Here is a 20,577-nt window from a genome sequence, read left to right as displayed (position 1 = left end):
TCCAGGAATTGATTCAGAGTGAAAGAAGCAGAAGCAGAACAATGTACACAGAGACTGATACACTGTGGCACAATCAAACATAACAGACTTTTCTACTAGCAACAATGCAATGACGCAGGACAATCCAAAGGAACTCCTGAGAAAGAACGCTATCCACATCCAGAGAATGAACTTTGGGAGCAGAATTGCAGTAGAAAAACATATGAATTACTTGGTTAAATGGGGATATGTTTGGGGTTTTGATGTTAAAGAATCACTCTACTATAAATATGGATAACATGGAAATCGTTTTTTAACAATAATACATGTATAACCCAATGGAACTCCTTGACAGCTCCAGGAGGGGGAAAGGAAGAACAGTGGGAAAAATCATGAATCATGTAACCATGGAAAATATTCTAGTAGATTGATAAAGATAGATGAACAAACAAACAAATAAATAAGTAAAAACAACGGCCTAATCATGTCACTCCCCTGCTTAGAAGGTTCTGATAGCTACCTTTGCTTCTATGATCATACAAAGTTCTCTGTTTCACTTTTAAAGTCCTTTATAACCTTGCTCCAATATACTTTTCTAACCTTTTATCTTGTTCTCCTTCATATACTTTACATATCAAAATGGTCTTTTATTGTCCTTTACATAGCATATCTGAAATTAGAAAAAAAAAGAAATTTTTGTTTTTGCCCCTCATGGTTAGAATGTACTCTCTTCTCACCTCTTCCTTTTAAAATCTCAAGTTTCCTTCAAAGATCATCTCAATTATCACCTCATGCAGCTTTTCCTAATCATCAATACTTACTTGTGACATCTACCAAAAAAATTAACTTAAATGCATTTATTTTGTATAGCACTAAAATCACCAGGCTGTTGAAAAGTGAATGAGATTATATAGAGAATTTTGCAAATCTTCAAATGCTATGTGAATGGTATTTATCATTGTTTTACATATATTTTGCCTGTCTTAAATCCAATTCATTAACAAATCAAGACATCAACCCATAAGATCACTGCTCCTCTTCAAAACCATTGGATGAACAACATCAAATAATTACTTCACTATTATTTTCTTTAAGAAACTTTACGTCTACTATTTTCACAAGGACTGGCTTCTGTTTTCTGATGTTCTAGTCATTTCAGTTCTAATGTATGGGGGATGAATATCTTACTGAGCAAAAGCTTATGAGATATCTGTTTAAGTAATACATTTTAACTATATTGCAAATAAATCAGACTGTGCAGGCATATGTTTCTCTATGTCTGCAGTGGAGAAGAATACCTAACCCAAAGCACTTATATTGGCTACTGTGCAAAGGAATGTTTGCACAGAAAAAAAAAAAATCCTTACCTTAGGCACATAAGAAATAGACATTATAAAAAAAACCCAAAACATAGTTCTACTTGAAAAATCTCTGAAACTAAGTAATTCCATTATCCTTCTCACAGACCTTTACTACTCAGATTTTTACAAACATGGAATATGGTAGAAACTCTACACAGAAAGGAATTATTTATATATTCCTCTGCCCTACTGTAATAATGTATATGAAGTAAGAATAAGCTAAATAGATACTAGTGGTATCAATACAGATGAAAGAATAATAACTGAAAGCAGAAAATAGGGTGTTTTTGCCAATAGATATCAATTAACAAATGAGGAAGCACAAAGTTCAAAATAAAGACACTTTATATATAAACATTAAATTTAATACACCTTAAAAAAGAAAAGGAAAAATACTCATTACAGATACAACAAAACATTGTAACATCTGACAAAGAGCAATAAAATCAAATCAGTGTTTTTGATACTTCAAAGTAAAATCATTAAAATCAGAGTTTCTTATGGCCTCAAACATGTACCACCTTTTAATTCTAATATTTAAAAAATTGCTTAACAAAACAATTTTAAACATTACTATACTTGTGTTTAGAAGTATTTTGATGAATTCCTGGACGCTAAACTTATAAATGTAGTAGTCAAATTTGCAAAAGGAAACTATGAAGTTCAACAATAAACCAACCTTTGATACCATTCTTTGTGACAGGATATTAAGACTGATTGGTACAATGGTTTGCTCTAAAATGGACTCTCAGAAGTAATTTAAGATTAAAAGCTAAACAACTTGAATTTTACAAAAAAAGAACCAATTCACTAACACAAAATAGCCTAAAAAAATTCAAACTTAAAATGCTTCCCTGAAAACTATAATGAAGAGCTATTCATTGATGAAAATAAAAACAATTCTTTTTGATAATTTTAAACTGGTACCTCTGTAGATTTTTGCCTGCTTCAGTAGATAACTGAAAGTAAGTATAATAATACAAAACATGGAGGTAAACAAGGATTATTTCTCTGGCAATTACAATAGTTGTAAATGTTGTTTGTGACAATACAGAGGAAATGGCATAGAGCATATACTAGTGATAGCAAACCTTTTAGAGACTGAGTGCTGTGCTCCTTCCCACCACTGAGTGCCAAGCAGCACCTTGTACCCTCTTCAGACCTCACAGGGGAGGGGGAAAGTGCTCCCATTAGGCTGTTTGGCAGAGGGGTGGGCAATGTGAAAAAATGTTGTCAGGAGTGGTACAAAGGAAGAAGGGAATAGCTCCACCCTAGTCCCTCTACCCTTCTAGTAACGACTCTTGGCAGGGAGGGGGGTTGCCCATATAATACTCCACATGCCATCTTTGGCACCCATGCCATAGGTTCACCATTACTAGCATATGCCTTAAATGTTCCGTAATGTGAATACAAATATTAATAATCATTAGCTTCTGACTATACACACTTCTCCATAGCTCTTTGACATCTGAAATACTGGTTCTGAAATGGTTCCCAGGAAGAGGTGGAGATAAGCAAGTGGTAGTTCACCATTAATTCAAATGTCCATAGGGTAGAAAGAATAAGCATGGCCAAAGGTTTCTGGTATGCCCTTCTCTTGCCCAGAAGCCACAGACCTTTCTCTCAAATAGGGGAAGTGAATCAAAAGCTAACAACTACAAAATTCCAGAATGTCTTTATTCCTGAATCAAGTGAATTTTTTCTGGTAGGGAAAAAAGTACAGACTGAAAATCAATCTTTAATGCCAAACAAATGTTGATATATCCTTTTCTTTGTAGCCTTAGACAGGATTTTCACACTAGTACCATCACATAGTTATTTACTTCTCTATTAAGATCTTTTATTTCTCCCAAAAGTTATCAATCTCTAAAATTAAAATTTTCTAAATAATCATTATTATTCCACTTGATACATGATATCTAAGGATTCCCAAAGTAAGTTCAATAAAAAAAATAACAATCTTTTTATATATCCAAAAAAATAAACTAATGGGAAAAAAAGTGCTTCCATGTTAAGCCTCATTATTCTAAAATCTTATTTCAGCATGAAAGACTTTTCAAACTCACCTGTATGCTGCCAAACTCCACATTCTCATAGTGGAAGTGTGCACATTCTGCCATTTTAGGAAAGTGGCCTTTAGTAAAAGGCAACCTAAAACACATGAAAAGAAATGATTAAGAAATGAGTTTCTGGAAAGTCACAGACTAGTGGGCCTAATAAGAAAATTATACAGCATTTTAGAGCTTGCACATGCAAACACATACACACAAAACCTGAATGATTCACTGAAACAAAATGCAATCAATTTTACCATAATGGGCAAAGAAAAAAAAAAAGCAAGAATAACAAATCAACATTACCATAGGCCAGTAATGGCGAACTTTTTAGAAATGGTGTGCCAGGCCCCACCCCCCAGACCAAATGTCCTGCCCACCCCCATATCGACCCCCTACTGTTCCTCCCCTTACCCCAGACAGGGGAGGAAGGAAGCACTCTCATTGGCTGCTGGGAAGAGGGGCAGGGGAAGTGAGGAATGTCCTCAAGTGCATGGAGATAGGCAGGAGAACAGCTCTGCCTCAAGTTCCTCTAGCTTTCTAGTAATTAACTGTCAGGTGACAGCAGGGATGCCCATAGAGAGGGTTCTGCATGCCCTTTTTGGCACATTCTACAGGTTTACCATCACTGCTATGGGGTCTTACCCAAGATACAAAATCAAGGGTCACAGTAAAGCATACTTTTAAGTTAAACAGAAAAACTCATTTGTAAACAGCCAGTTTCTAACTGGCAACAATAACAAGGCCAAACAAAATCACGTTTTTACCTGTGAATGTTGTCACAGCCCATAAGTCCAGGATTGGTGGATCTAAGAGTGCAGAATGAACATTTTATCCTTCAGCTTTTTACTTCCTGAAGTTGAGACCTAACTACTGTCTTAGAGACATGCTATATCCAAAAAAAAGGTTTGACTTCACAGGCTATTCTGCTTAAGGCTACCATCTACAAATATCATACAAAGATAATTTGGAAAGGTTCCCTGCTTCTCTAAGACAAAAATATATAAAACATTCTGATTATTCAATCTTAGAATGTAGTAATAACTTTTCTCACAACAATGAATAAAGGGGATCATTAGATTATAAGCCTTCCTTCTTTTGGATGGAGAAACAATGCTACATGATATTTTTAAAATAGAATCAATAGAAGTATTTGTAAACTCAATTACTGGCATGTCTTTTGATTCAACAGTATGAATCTAAAGACCAACTAGCTATCCCTTGGCAGTACCAAGATAATACCTATAAATATGGTTAAAGTAAGTATGTACAGTTATATCTATGGGACAAAGAAATCAAAATGAAAAATTTTAGGCAACTAAAAGAATAAATTTTTTAAAAGGCCTTAAAACCCTGTAAAAATTGTTGCTTACTTTTTCACATGTTTAACTTTCATACTTGCTGTACTGCCACATGTCTTAAGAGATTCTCCAGGGATATCTGGGACGTCTGCTCCTCTTGCCTAAAGAATAACAGGAAAGAACAAAAGATCTGCAATCATTTTTACAGTAAATGAACTTAAAACAACAACAAGATTATTTTAGTAATTTCCATCTTGCATTATAAAAACACAAAGTGATTCTAAGTAGAAAAGAAATATTTGGCTTTGTCCATGAAGAATGAAGAACATTCTCAGCTAGGCTAGTCTGATTTTCAGGCTCCTCAGCTAAAGCCTAAAATTATGTTTTAATTTATTGTTATATTATGCAGGCTCCAAGGAAAAAGATCTCATGGTAGCATTACTACCTCTTCAAAAGAGCTGATATGAATCAGGTGGGTACTCCCTCTATTGCCTGGTAGGACCTGCCAGAGCATATGCTTTCTGGGTATAAACTTCAGTATTACCTTAATACCATAAGGAAACATTAAGAGTAGGGACTTTCGGAAAGATTACATGAGAGAACACCTAAATAATTTAGTTTGGGTATAATGAAAAATAATAGGTCAATAAACTAAAATAATTATAGTTTATATTACTAAGTCCTTATTTAATAGTCTCTACTAAGTGCTAGGGAAGTAAAGTGAGAAGATATCTGGTATAAGGGAATCTACCTTCTCCTGATGGAAAACAATATATTTAGGAGAGTACTAGCCAGGGAAAGTACTTTTGGTCCTGGGAATCATTGGAATAGTGACTGGCTACAAAGAACAAATACTTTCCAGCAGGGATATTAATGATATGATTATAAAGTCTATAGTTAAAGTGCAGGGTGGGAGGGAGAGGGAATATGTAGTGAAAATACAGATATTAAAATGGCTCCAGGTAGATTAGATGGATGGTATGGCAAAAATTATCTAGTCTGAGGTTACCTAGAATATAGAGGCCAAATGAGTTATGGGAGTTACAAATACAGGACATTAACTCCCTTCAAAAACTGAGAGAATGGTTTCTGGAGATCTATTCTTGAGACTTCAAATACAAATGCGGATAATCTTTACTGTGGTAGGGCAGATGGCAAGATGACCTGAATGAACAGATATCTTTTTTAAAATATCGGGGGGCGGGGGGCCCTCAGAAGGGAGAACATTTCTTTTTATGCTTTCTAATTGATAGCAGAATAAGATTAGTGTATTTAGAGCTTGAAGGGAATTATAAAATCTATTGTAGTAAAACCTGTTTACAGAGGAGGAAACAGAACTATATAGGGGTTAAATGACATATATTTTGATATCCCGTCAAAAACATTAAGCTCCCAGTTCCTCAACCTATTCCAATTCTCATTTCCATTTGTACTGGCTGTTTCCTGTCCCTCCCAACCTCCAAATTAGAATCTCTCCTTCAAGAATTTCAAGATTCTTTTGGAGTCTTTCCTATAAGACAGTTCAAATATCACCTCCATGAGGAAACCTTTTTATATTCTCTAGCTGCTAGTATCTAACCAATCTTCCCTCAACCTAAGATTTCACTTATAGTGATAAGAGATTTATCATCAGTAATTGTTGTCTCCCTCATCAGAATATAAACTTCCTTAGGGCAGGGACTTTGTTTTTTTTCTTCATATCACCAGATCTTAGCACAGTACTTATAATGTGAGCAAAGCATAGTGCCAGGTATGAACTTAATAACTGCTGATTGATTAATTGATTCAAATACCATGAGTTTCTCTTCCATTCTAAAAATAGTTACAACCTTGATCTTTCATTCAACTAAAAGTATTCTATTTCCATGACAAAGAATTTGAAAATTCCATTAACAAATTATCTCCTATCATTGTATCTTACCCTAGGCCATACTCCTCCCAAAACAACTCCCTGTTTTCAGTATGATGTACCATCCTACACTCTTAAATGCTCTCAGGCTAGCTTTGACTACATTCTCTTCTTTCCCAATTTTGACCTCTTGGTAAACTCTGTTACTATCCTTAAGATGGTCAAGTCACTTAACTCTATTGTGAACTACTTTCTTCACTTATAAAATGAAGGCTATGCAACTGATGGATTTCAAAGGTCTGATCTACCCCTAAATCTACAAACTTGTAGTCTCATATCCAGAGCCACTTATCCTATCTTTGATGAGGGCATGCAAAACCCCAGCAATGGATTACTCCCAATCACTACTTTCTCTACTCCTACCCACATACTCCAAAATTGAGCTATTGAGTGACAAGATAGTGTTGTCTGGATCCACGACAAAGCTACCTTAAACAGCAGTAATGGCAAACCTTTTAGAGATAGAGTGCCATGCCCCTCACCCAGACTGTGTGTAGTGCACCTCCCTACTACAAGTGCCAGGCATACCCCACCCCACTTTACCCCACACAGAGGAGGGAGAAAGTACTCCCATTGGACTGTTGGAAGGAGGAGTACATGATGTGAAAAATGTCATCAGGCACAGTGGGGAAGGGGAGGGGAGATGCTCCACCAAAGTCCCTCTGCCTTTCAAGTAATGAACTGAGGGGGGGAGGGGAGGGAGGTACCATGTGCCCACAGAGAGTGCTCTGCATGTCATCTCTGGCACCTGTGCCATAGGCTCACCATCACTGTTATATAATATCAACTGAGTGATAACAATTACAAGGCAGTCCTTAATCTCATTCATTGGATTAATGAACTAATACTATTAGTTCTGCTTGTACTATGGACTAGATGATGATAAATACAGGGATACAAAGAAAGGGGAAAAAATGAACTCTACTCTCAAATGGCTCACTCTCCTAACACATAAAACAACTACAGACAAACAAGACACACAAAGAACAGATTCAGGGTAATTTCAGAGGGACAATAAGATAACGGAAAAATGGGAAAGCCTTCATACAGAATGTCAAGCTTTGGCTAAGACTTAAAGGAAGTCATGGAAGCTAGGAGACAGAGACAAAGAAGACAAAGAAGTTATTTCTGTACCCTCCTTCCTCATAAATCCTCAAACATCCCTTACCCTTTTATCCTGAATTACCTCATCCTTATAATAAATCTTTATTAGTTTATTAGTGGGAGTTTGGGGCTGTTACTTTGAGGGGAGAAAGACTGATTTTGTGGCTGAGGGGAAGACAAACACCAAACCCCATCTTGAAGGGCAAAGCTACTAGAACTTAGGAGTGGGGAGGCTTGTCTCCATAGTCTTCCATAAGGAAGTTAGGAAGAGGAGAGGAATTGGGAGAAAAACAAAATAAGTTCTAATTTGAACACTACTTTAAATTTAAATATCTATGGTACACTCAGTTCAAGATGTATAATAGATTAATTGAAGATTTGAAAATGGAAGTCAGGAGAGACCCTTGGGCTAGATCAGGGCCATCTGCAGAAAAATGATAACTGAAACCATATGAGTTGATGAGATCAAGTTAAATGGTATAGAAGATAATAGGGCCAGAACAGGGATTGAAGGATACGCAACACTGAAAATCCAAGAAAAGAGTCAAAGAAGGAGAACTAGGATAGAGCAATGTCACAAAAAAACTAGAAGAGAGTAACAAGAAGAAAGTAATTGTCAGTGTCAAAGGTTGCCTAGAGTTCAAGAAGTCTGACTTCTTGGCTAAAGGCCATTAGATTTGACAATTGAGAAATCATTAGTAACACTGCAGAGAAGAGTTTCAATTGAATGATAAAGTCAGAAATCAGGCTGCATAAAGTTAGGAACAAAGTGAGAGAAAAGGAAGTGGAAAGCATCTATTACAAGTGGTCTTCTCAAAGAGTTTAGACACAAAAGGCAGGAGTGAAATGGGACAAAATAGCTAGTGGGGACGGATGGATGAATTGAATGTTTTTGGGGGAATGGGCAATATATGGACATGTTTGTATACAGGAGAGAAGACAACTAAAGATTAGTGAGACAGAAGGAATTATAGAAGAGATAATCTGCTAAAGAAAACAGTATGGAATGAAATCACTTGGGCAAGTAGTGGGGTTTGCCTTGGCAAGGAGCAGAGAAACCTTTTCAAGTGAAAAAAAAAAATAGAGAATATCCTGGCGAAAGGTATCTGAGAGACATAAGATAAAAAGGGAGGAAATTTGGTGAATAGCCTTAATTTTTTTAGTGAAATATAAGTCAAGGTTCTCATCTGAGAAAATGGGAAAAGGAAAAGCTGATGGAGATCTGAAGAGGGATGAAAGGTCTGGAAAAGCCACTCAACTAAGTTGAAAAGTGAATTGATTAGAAAGGTATAAAAAAAAACTGATTTGCCTCAATGAGAACTCGATTAAAAGTATTGAAGATGAGATTAATACTACTCTGCCTATTTTTAGATTTAATCACCAAAAGTATAAACACCCCACTTACACTTGAGTGGAGGAAGTCTGTAACCCACATGTACGAAAGTAGGTGATGAATCAGAACCCACTGACTGCCCCCTGGGTAGTCCTAAGCAAAGCAGTATCTGTAATTGGTACACATAAAAAGTAGAGGAAGGCACAGGAAGTAACACAAAAGAAGAATCTTTAAAAGGGAGTTACAACTTCCTGTGTGGGCTACTTCTTCATTCTTCAGAGTTCAGAGTTCGAATTGGTGGCTGATGAAGAATCTGCTTACTGGACTTGAGACTTTGAACTTGGTGAGACTGTTCTTAAATCTCTCCCTTTGAACTACCACGTGGTGAGTGAAAAAAGACCGACTCCTTCTTGGATTTTTTCTGAAGGGACTCTCCTCTTAAGAGAGGCTTTGTGACTGAAGCCTTTGCTTTATTCATCTCCAGGCCCTCAATCCTTGGCTCAAGGCTGAGGCCTCTCTGGCTGAGGACTAATTAGCCCTGCCTGAGTTGAGCCAGGGGCCAGAGAAAAATACTTAGCATATTACATTAGATATCTTGCCCTATCCTCTCTCTTATTTTCTTACTTTTACTCCTTCTTCCTATTGTAAATAAACCAACATAAAAGCCATTCTGACTTGAGTTTTTCATTTGGAATTGAGTAATCAATTCCTGGTGACCAAAACTCTTAATATTCAGTACAACCATAATTTTTTACCCTTTACATCAACAGTCGGCAACCTATTTGGCCCTGAGAGCCATAAACGCCTGCGGAAGAAGGAGGATAGAGGAGGAAGGCGCTGGAATATGGGGCTGGGGCTGAAGGGCCCCCTGAGGCACATCCTGGGGCTCTGCCCAGACTGGCAGGTGGGGAGGTGGAGCCAGATATGGCTCAAGAGCCATACGTTGCCGACCCCTGCTTTACATTATGTAACATAAACTTGTAATTTGGTGATTTTCTGCAGCTTCATTAAGCAACATAAGAGTAAGGAAAAAAGGCAATGAATGGTGAGAATAATCATAGGCTAAGAAATGATAGGTCAAGATCTTTAGAAGGATAAAGAACTGGCTCAAGAGAAGAGGACAGCATAAAGCTGAACTGCTCCACATAGTGATCCTAATATGGAGGAAGTAAAAGTGTAACCAGTACCTAGCTAGCTGATGTCCTGCGAAAGAAATGAGGGATGGAGGGACAGAAGATCACACTGAAAATGAACAACAGAGTTTGGAGTTGCTAGTCAACTCGAGAGAAGGTAGAATTACAACAGATTATGATCAGATAAAAGAATTTATGAACATGGTGTGGGATACCTGTGGGTGATAGCAAGACCAAGAGTATAACCATCTGTGTGTATTGTTGTGGTGAGGTGGAAAAGTAGGTCATGGGAAATGAGTAAATTGAGGAATTAGGAGCTTATAGTATCTAAGAGAGTATGTATATATGTGTGCTGAAGTTCTTTAGAATGACAAGAGTTAGGAAGGAGATGAAAACTGTATGTCAGGAAATGAACTTGTTGAGGATGGACAGAGAGTATCCTAACAGTCAATAGCAAAAAGGTTCTATTGGATTGAATGAAAAGTTACTGAGTACAACTACCAGAGAAGGAGCCAAAAGGTGGCAATGAGGAGCAAGGAGACAACCAATGCAATAGGGGGTGGGGAAGAATGAAGGTGGCACAGCGCATGAAAGTACACTTTTTAAAAATATAAAATAGAAACAATCTCTCTAGAAGAAGCAGATATGTGGAGACAGGACAAGAGTAGCAACTTTGACAACAGAGGTTGTTGGGGAAAACACAGAGCAGTAGTGGGGCAGGTGGGAGCACTGGTCTCCAAGTTAATGCTGGTATTTCTTCCCTTATGCATACCCTGTGTACATTCTAGTACTAGAAAGGGTAGCCAGGGGTCCTGGGTAATGAAGTCAGGTCTCAACCAGTGCAAGAAAAGAAAATGTTCAAGATCAAATCTAGTTTGTTACATATGGAAGAGGTATGCCAGAGAGCACAGTGGAAGGGTTTGGTAATTTTCATGCAGGAGGTTTTAGAGTTTGGCAGAGGAGGATGTTAATAAAGAACAGTCAGTAGAGAACCAAAAATATGGTTTGTAGAATTACATGAACAAGGTGTTCAGAATCAGTGAGATGAGGTAGGTATGATAGTATGGAAATATGTTAATTACTGAGAAATTAATTAAGGAACAGAGTTGGGAGATGGAATGCCATAAATGAGGAATAGCAAGAACTCCAGGGTACCTGTAGAATGCATTGAGGAGAGTACTATGTAAGAAGACTCTAAAGGTAGGAAAGGTACCAGTCATAGACAGCTTTAAGTACAAGAGATTTCATATTTATCCTAGAATTAATAGGGAACTACTGGAGTTTCTTGAGTAGCAAAGTAGAAGAGTCACAATTGAACTTTCAGAAAATCACTTTGGCAATTAAGGAGAGGATGAAATTAAGTGAGAAGAGATTTGAGGTAGCAAGACCAATCTGAAGGACAAAAGTCACATAGTTTAGAAAAACTGTTGTCTGCAATCCAAGCCTTTCCACTGTAGACTAGTTGTATCTTAAAATGAAGTGCATTCAAATGTTATTCAAATTACGAACAGTAGAGTGCAGCACTTCCAAATCAAAATATTAATGAAATGAAGATCAAATTCTAATACAAAAGGCTGGCAATTAAGTATCTTCCTTTACATAGGCAAATGTTATAAACTCTATTAGCCATCTGGATTTTTCATAAAGAGATTTAAAGCCAAGATAGTAAGTTTAAAAGATAAAATGAGTGTTCATGTTTCTTTGAGGAAAAAAAGAAGTCACCCTTTTCAGGGATACATAAAGGAACAAAAGAAAGCACAATTAAATAGTCAATTCTTTAAAAAAATCTGTTTGTTAAACTAACAAATCAAGGAATATGCATACTAAAATAATGAATCTTATGAAATATTAAAGTACTCTTAAAATTTTCTTATTTAGTAGAACTTCCTTTTAATATTAATCTTTTCATTAAACATTTGCAATCCATGACATATTTGACAAGTACAAAATGAAAGCCTTGGCTAAACAACAATTCTTATAAAAATATACAGGAAAATCATGAAGTGGAAGCTCACTGAGGCAACAGCATGATGTGGCAGTCATAAAAGCTACTTATAACCTGGGTTGGATAAGAAAAGCATAGTGTTCAAGACCGGGAAAATAACAGATCTTCTGCACTCTGGAGTCAAACCACATTTTTAGTTTGTTTGTTTTTTCCAGCACATTTTATTAGAGATAGAAAAGCCAGAATTTTGAAAACAAGTGCATAAAACAGAATGGTGAGAGGAATGGAAAATGGGCCTTGTAAGTGACTAGAGGACATTTAGCCAGCAAAGAAAAGATGGAGGAGAGGGGGGAAGGGATTGGAATATGATAGTGTCTTCAAGTACTTTGGGTGGTATTACGTAGAAATGGAAGAACCAAGAGCAATTAAGTGATGGCAAATTCATTCCTAACATAAGAAAAATCTTTATAACAAAAAGAGTTATCTGAAAGAGAAAAGAATGCCTCGGAAGTAATTTACCAGAAAGAATTAATTTACTATTCATTGAAAGTAGACTAGATGTTCAAAAACTGGAGTAGGGATTCTTAGTTAGAAATAAGTTTGACTTGGATTTAGTAAAACTTCCTTCTATTACTAATTTTTCCATGCATGGATTATTCATACATCTCAGGGCACATACTCTCTTCTAAAGATGGGTATAATGATTCCTGTGTTTATGTTATATGAAAGTTCTCTCTACATTCCCTCCCATACTGGTTGCATTAGCTAGCACTCATGGATTAAATTATCATCACTTATTGGGGACAAAAATAATTTCCCTCCTAAATTTACCTCTCACATAACAAACTGTCTGCTCAATGTCTCATATCCAGAATGTCTGAAAGAACTTATAACATTTCCCCCAATTTCCCAACCACATTCGAACTTCTCTATTTCTGTTCAGGACACTATCAACTTTCCAATCATTCAGCCATTTGAAAAAGCATTTTTTAAGAATGTTCTGTTTCAGACATTGTGAGTCATCTAGGTACACAACCTAGAAATTTTAAAACTCTTCCTTTTTGCTCACAATCCATATCCTAAGTTTGTCAAGATGTGTATATTCTAATGGGATATAAAATCAGAATGGACCTGGACCTCACCTGTCTTGATTAGTGAATGTAAACCAACCTAGCCCACTATATCTAGCAGCCAGTCCCAGATCAAGTTGGCTTTCCATATATGTCTTGCTACCTGTTTTGCTTTTGCTTTAGCAATCCCACAACCCTCTCATCTAAATCTCTTCTGAGAACAAATTAATACTACCACTATGTCTGGAAAGGAGATGCCAATCAAGTGGAGTCTTTTGTTCCACTCACCATTTTTATGATTCCCTTGACCAAAACTCCTTTCCTTGGATCTTCCTTATGTGTACTGTCTTCCCTTGTTAGAATGCAGGCTTCCTCAGGGTAGGGAATGTTTCATTTTTATTCTTATAGGTCTAGCATCCAGCTGAGTGCCTGGCACAAAGTCAGCTCTTAATAAGTGCTTTTTTCACTCATTCATTCAGAGAGGTTTTCCTCCCAACTGTTGATAATAATTAAGTTTGTAATTACTGATGCTTTGCAATGTTTCATTAGACAGTATAAAGTTTATAAAGCACAATGTATTAACTTTTAAACGTATATATAATTAGTCTATAAAAATTCTTCTTGCTATAATTTATGTTGTAGTTATAGCTTCCACCACAACTTTGCATGCAACACATCTACAAATAAAGCCAACATGTGTTGTTTTTAAAAATGATGATGGCCGAGATTAGAAGGGAGAATAGTATTTTAATAAAAGCCATGTTGATAGAGATAAAATCATTAGACCACACGCCTGTAAGTATTCAAACTGCCGCCTCAGCCATTTTTACCTTTCCTACCTTTGCGGGCCCGGTAGCTAAAGAGGAAGTTCAAAGTCACTTCTCCCTATTTTAAAATAGTCCCTCACCTTGAATACGTAATCCAAAACAGGAAACCCATTGGGGATCACAGGAAATGTAGTTCCAAGTATCCCAAGTGATTTTAAATAACACACATGAAAAAATTATTTTTAATATATGTTGCACTTAATTGGAAACATTTTTTAGAATAAAAACAGAAGGAATAATTGACTCTAAAAGCATTGATACCAGACTGTGATAAAACTATATGAAAGCTTCTCAAATGATAAATGGTCAAAGGATATGAACAGGCAATTCTCAGATGAAGAAATTAAAACCATCTTTAATCATGTGGGGAAATGATTGGAGAAATGCAAATTAAAACAACATGAGACTGTCTTAACATGACCAAAAAGGAAAATAATAAATGTTGAAGGAGATGTGAAAAAATCAGGACACTAATACACTGCTGGTGAAGCTGTGAACTGATGCAACCATTCTGCTGAAAAATCTGGAACCATGCCCAAAGGTGGGTATTTAAATTGTGTCATCTATTTTTCACTTCAGAATATTTAATTATAAATTCTGGAAATCCTTAACTGAATACATCAAATTACTGTACGAAAATTTGCTGTGGAAAGAGTTTTCAGATAAATCTTTTCTTATTTGTCCTTTGATATTTTTACTGTCAGATTAATTTTGGTGATCTAAATTTGATCTCACTTGTTTCTCTGTACTCGGTCTTTTGATCACTTTTTTCTTACCTCCCATTTGAGTGAATGTTAGGGAGTTTCAAAATTGCAATGTTTTATTTATATAGCCCTTTTTGAAAGAGAAACTTATTGCTAAAAAAGGAAGAGTAATTCTGTATAATCTGACTTAGCAATACAACTACTAGGTCTATATCCCACAGAGATTAAAAGATAGGAGAAAAGATCCTACCTGTCCAAAAAATTTTTGCAGTAGTTCTTTTTTGAGTGGCAAAGAACTGGAAAACAAAGGGCTATCCATCAACTAGGGAATGGTTGAAAAAATTGTGGCATATGATTGTAATGGAATGCTACTGTGCTACAAGAAATGGCAACAAGATGATCACCAAAAAAACATGGAAAGATTTATATATTAAGTGATGCAAAGTAAAGTGAGCAGAACTAGGAGAATATTATACATAGTAACAATAATAACATATGATGATCAGATCAACTCTGAGTAACTTAACTGTTGTCAATAAGAAAAAGACCTAGAACAAGTCCAAGGGACTCATGACCAAAAAAAGATACCCACTGCCATAGAAAGAACAGAGTCTGAATACACATATTTTATGCATTTCTAAACTTTTTCTATCTGGGGCTTTCACATGTCATCTGTGACTTCTACAAAACTCCCCCCAAAAATTAAGATTTAATTTCTTATACCAACCCACAATATATCAAAACAATAATGAGAAAGATCTCAACGTGGCAGGGATATCTGCACAACATTTCCTATGCTTCAGAGTCCAAATAATTTTAACAGTAGTTTTAACAAAAAAAAAAGTATGAATGGGAGAAGGCAGCTACATAGCTCAGTGGGTTTATTGCTAGGCCTACAAATAGGAAGTCCTAAATTCAAATTTGGCCTTAGATCCTCCTAACAATGTGACCCAAGGCAAGTCATTTAACCCCCTCATTGCCTAGTTATTCTAAGACAGACTGTGAAGGCTTTAAAAAAAATCTATCAATGCCCTTATTTTCACAAATAATATTAGCTTTCTCAAAAAAACAAAACCTTAACATTATCACAAGTAATTTTTACAATGTTACTAGTTTAATATTTATGGGTTGTACTTTCAAATTATATTAAAACTCTTACATTCCATAATCTATATTTCTTTATAATCTTTCATTTTTATAGGTATTGAGTAAAAGAGGCATTATTGTACTGAATTATTAATCACACTACATTATTTTATGCATAGTGACAAATCCGTAGGGGAAAGTATGTAGGTATGGAACAGAATGATACATATACATACACACAAAAGGTGAAACAGAGAGAAACAGATGCAGGTCTACTACTTTCTCCCTTTACACAATTTTTTTTTTGCATTTTGGCTCTTTAAAATATTACCAATAAACCCAGTTTCCTTGTCCATTAACCACATAAAGATTTTTCAAGATCCACCAATAATATATATTAGTAATGTTTTAATAATAGGATGACCAAAAAACTTGAAATAATATTCACAGAAATAGGAATAGTTTTGGAACTTTGTTGTTGTTCAATAGTGTCTGACTCTTTATACCATAACATAGCAATATTGTCAAAGGGCTTTCTCTACAAAGATACTGGAATGGTTTGTTATTTCCTTCTCCAATGAATTAAGACAAAGAGTGGTTAAGTGACTTGCCTAAGGCCACCCAGCTTATAAGAAAGAGCCCAAGGGATAGATTTGAAATCATGAAGAAGAGTCTTCCAAATTCCAGGCTTGGCACTCTATCCACTGTGCCTCCTAACTACCCTACAGTGTGGATATCAGGTCATAAAAATATTTAGAATAAATGATATGGGGAATGCAACTAGGAGTCAATAAGAGAAAAAGATTGATAGGAAGTTGTGAGGCTCTAGATTAGACAATATATATTTGTATGACAGTCACTCAACATTTTTCCATTTCAGCAATATGGCTTGGAGGAATAAAAAAAACTAAATCTAACTCATATATGTATAGTGAATACTGTTGGAAATATAACAGCAGAAAATAGGGATGACAGAAACGTAAAACATAGTCCCTAACTTAAAGGAGCTTTTATGGGAGTGAAGGAAAAAAATGTGAGGATGACATATATTGGTAAGTTTAACAGAAGTATGATGGGCTCAAAGGGAAAATTCAGAGAAAACAGGCAATGGGAATAGGAATAAAGAACTATCATCGTTAATTCTGACACAGAACATTTTCAATCCAAGGAAGACTTCATGGAGAAGATATCAACTGAGCTAATGTGAAAAAGTTTATTGTTTTGAAAGACCATAATGAGGGGAAAATGCATTCTAGACACAAGGGAAGATAGCACATGTAAGTGGCATGGAACCATATAAGGTTTTTAAAATATTCTAATTTTACTATAGTATGCAGAGAATATTAAAGAAGGCTTGAACGGTACATTGGAACAAGGGCTTAGAGAGTATTCCACAACAAAGGATTCTGTATGAATCAAGAGAGGGGAAAAATACTAAGTTTTTAAGCATGGGAGTAGCATGGCTAATCTAGGGCAATTAACTGTTTGAAAAGGGAGTGGTAGCCAATAATGCATTGCTTCAGAAAAACAAAGGATAAGAATTAACTATTGGTTCTAACAAAGTGGGGTTACATTTCTCCAAAATACTTGAACCTTTGAACTCTCTCCAACAAAAGAATTATACAGCAGAAGTAGAGTAATCACAGTAACTCCACAAAAGAATAGTCTGCAGAATCCCTGAACAGGTAAACTCCTTTCTGAATTAACACCAGAGTACTCTAATAATATACAAGCATTCCCTATCAGTCTCCACAAGCCAGAGAAATTCAGCAGCAAAAATAAATTCTTGAAGGCTTGTGTCTATTGTTTGTAGAGGAGCTCTTTCTGACTACAAATGAGACTGGTCTTGTTCCTTGACAATTTCCTTATTTTTAAATTGAATATTTGAAACAGTGATGTCTCTGACCCACATTCCTTCTATTATTTTATATCCTAATATTCTGTATTTTAAAATATCTTCCTACTATGATACTTTATGTTCTAGTTTTTAATGTTCTGAAGTCATTTCAAGTTCTCTGACTATAACTGTCATACAAGTGTTAAAACAAAATGTTAAGTGATAGAAATGTTAATATTGCAACAGACAACTAACATTATCTGACCATTTACGTGAAGTCACAACACATTCATCAATAATGAAGTCACAACACATTTATCAATAAATTATTATATCTTGTTATTCTCATTTTATATCTCAAATGAATCTGCTGTTTCTTCCTTATACACTACAACTAATTACCATAAACAACTGTTGAGGCTTCTCTACTCTATAATGAGGGAATCAGAAAAAGAATGAACGAAGATCTCTCCCAGTTCAAAGTGCCTAAACATCAGGAGACACCAAAGCAGGGCAAGGGCTTCCTTGGCTATTGAGCAGACAAGCAGAGGAGGTGGGACAATGAGGACAACTCTAGAGTGTGGCCCTGACAAAAACACTAACCTCATTCTTTCCAATATAGGGTCTATAGTTTTTTCTCATTGATGTCAGAGTCATCATTAAGAGTAGGAAATGGAGACTCGATCAGGAAAGTGAGGGAGTGTCAGCAACTAGTCCTCAAATCCCACTACATCTGACCCAGAAACTACATTCTTCATTTCTGCATCTTCCACTCTCTAGTTAATGGAAATTCATCATGTTTCATTCACTTTTGATAACTGAAATTTTAGTGTTTTAATATTTAACATTTTTAAGAAAAGCAGCTATAATATTGTGGGAAATAAATTCACATAAAATGAAATATTTGTAAAGTGCTTCACAAATATTAAAAAAACTATATGATAGTTAATAATAACTGTATAATAATAATAATAACAACAATATCCAATAATTTTGGTCACTGCTTTACTACTCACTTCAGAAGGCAAAAGTTATGAGGGAGGGAATGTCCTACAGTTCTGAAAATCTTACATTTTAAAAAAAGCCAAATTTTAAGTCTCTTTTGTGACCACTTTTGGTTATGAGGAATAGAATTTGAAAGGTAACTCATTTATACAACTAGCATTTATGTATTCTGTGCCAAGCACTGGACTAAGCATTGGGGACACAAAGAAAGACCAAAGACACAGTCTGATGGGGATACAACATGTGAACATCTGTGTTCAAACTACAAACACGATATAACTATGCATAAGATATATACACAAGATAAACTAGAGATAATTAGCAAAGGGAAGGCATTAGAATTAAGGGGAGTTGGGAAAGGCTTTTTTTAGAAGGAATAGTCTTCAACTGGGTTTTGAAGAAAGTCAGGGAAACCAAGAAGCAGGGATCAAAGGATGGAAGAACACTGCTAGCATGGGTGGGTAGGGGGCAGCCAATGATAATGCATGGAGTAGATGGTGTGGCATCTTCCAAGAACAAACAAGGTTAATGTCACAGGAGTATGTGGGTGTAAGAAGACTAAAAGCAGGGCTGGGGAGGAGAAATGGAAGAAGTTAAGAGGTTATCAAAGACTTAGAACAACAGGATTCTTTATACTTGATCAAGGAAATGGTAAGTAGATCCTGGAGTGTAATGAATAGAAAGTGGCATTGACCTGTATTTTAGGAAAAATCATTCTGACAGCTGGGTGAAGGATGGAATGGTTAAAGAGAAACTTATTGTGAGGAGAGCAGGCTTTTGAAATAGCCCAGGAGTGAGGTGATGAGGACATAGAACTAAATGGGAAGATGCCTACAGATTATCCTGAGGGAAACAAATACGGAAGCTAACATAATAGGTTTCATACTATGTCCAAAGGCAACAACAACAAAAAAATCACTTTGTGGGACATTTAGTCAGCTACCTTAGAGTGTCATGGTTTTTACAAAAAACCTACAATAAAAGTTAATTACAGCTTTTACACCAACAACTGTTACAAAAGATGAAAAGGAAGATAAATTCTATAAAGAATACAAAAAGACTATCCAAATTAAATCAACACACTTGGTGATACTTGGTGATTTTAATGCAAATGAGAATAGATAAGTACAATACAAAATGTTTAAAAAATATCAATCGAGAATAAGAAATAAGAGAAGCCAAAGAATTACAGGTAACACACACACACACACACACACACACACACACACACACACACACACACCATGGCATATATGAAAGCTTTCTTCAAGAAAAGAATAACAAGGCATTGGATATTTCAAGTACCAAGTAACATCACAAAAATGAAAATAATATTTTACTAGACAAAAATAATTGCATTACTTTTGTGGGAACTTCTCCTCAACTGGCTTTCAATGTACAGTCAAATCAACATCTTACTAGAGCAAAAATCAAAATCATTACAAAGCAAGACTAAAGAATAAGAACAAGGAAAAAAATGTAATGAAATAAAAACTCCTATTTAAAGTTATTGCTTTCTGGGATAGGAAAGAAAATATTGGGAAATGTAGCTGATATTAAAAAATTAAGATTTTTTTAAAAGTTATTGATGGGGGCAGCAGTGTAGCTCAGTGGATTGAGAGTCAGGCCTAGAGACAGGAGGTCCTAGGTTCAAATCTGGACTCAAACAATTCCCAGCTGTGTGACCCTGGGCAAGTCACTTGACCCCCACTGCCCACCCTTACCACTCTTCCGCCTAGAGCCAATACACAGAAGTTAAGGGCCTAAAAAATAGATGAATGAATGAATGAATGAATGAACGAATGAATAAAGAAACAGACAGATAGATAAATAAATATAAATAAAAGTTATTGATGTCAAAAATGATGCAAAGAAAGAAAAAAAAGAACACAGATTTTCTTAATCCTGCCTTGGCATACATAGTAGTTC

General features: G+C 35.7%; 1 protein-coding gene across 2 annotated transcripts in view; it reads right to left on the bottom strand.

Moving 5' to 3' along the window:
• Positions 1–20,577, bottom strand: part of ARHGAP32 (Rho GTPase activating protein 32) — a 262,767-nt gene that overhangs the window by 222,400 nt on the left and 19,790 nt on the right. The window contains exons 3-5 of one of the 2 annotated variants that reach the window (XM_044668328.1): positions 4,768–4,856; positions 4,162–4,203; positions 3,407–3,491 (exon numbers count right to left, since the gene is read on the bottom strand). In XM_044668328.1, the coding sequence (XP_044524263.1) occupies positions 3,407–3,491; positions 4,162–4,203; positions 4,768–4,856 (216 nt within the window). The remainder of the gene's footprint in view (positions 1–3,406; positions 3,492–4,161; positions 4,204–4,767; positions 4,857–20,577) is intronic. The other variant, XM_044668329.1, reaches the window with a different exon arrangement.

Source organism: Gracilinanus agilis, chromosome 3, assembly GCF_016433145.1.
Source record: "Gracilinanus agilis isolate LMUSP501 chromosome 3, AgileGrace, whole genome shotgun sequence".
Taxonomy (NCBI): domain Eukaryota; kingdom Metazoa; phylum Chordata; class Mammalia; order Didelphimorphia; family Didelphidae; genus Gracilinanus; species Gracilinanus agilis.
The sequence above is the reverse complement of the archived record's forward strand: the minus strand, read 5'-3'. Positions and strand labels throughout refer to the sequence as shown.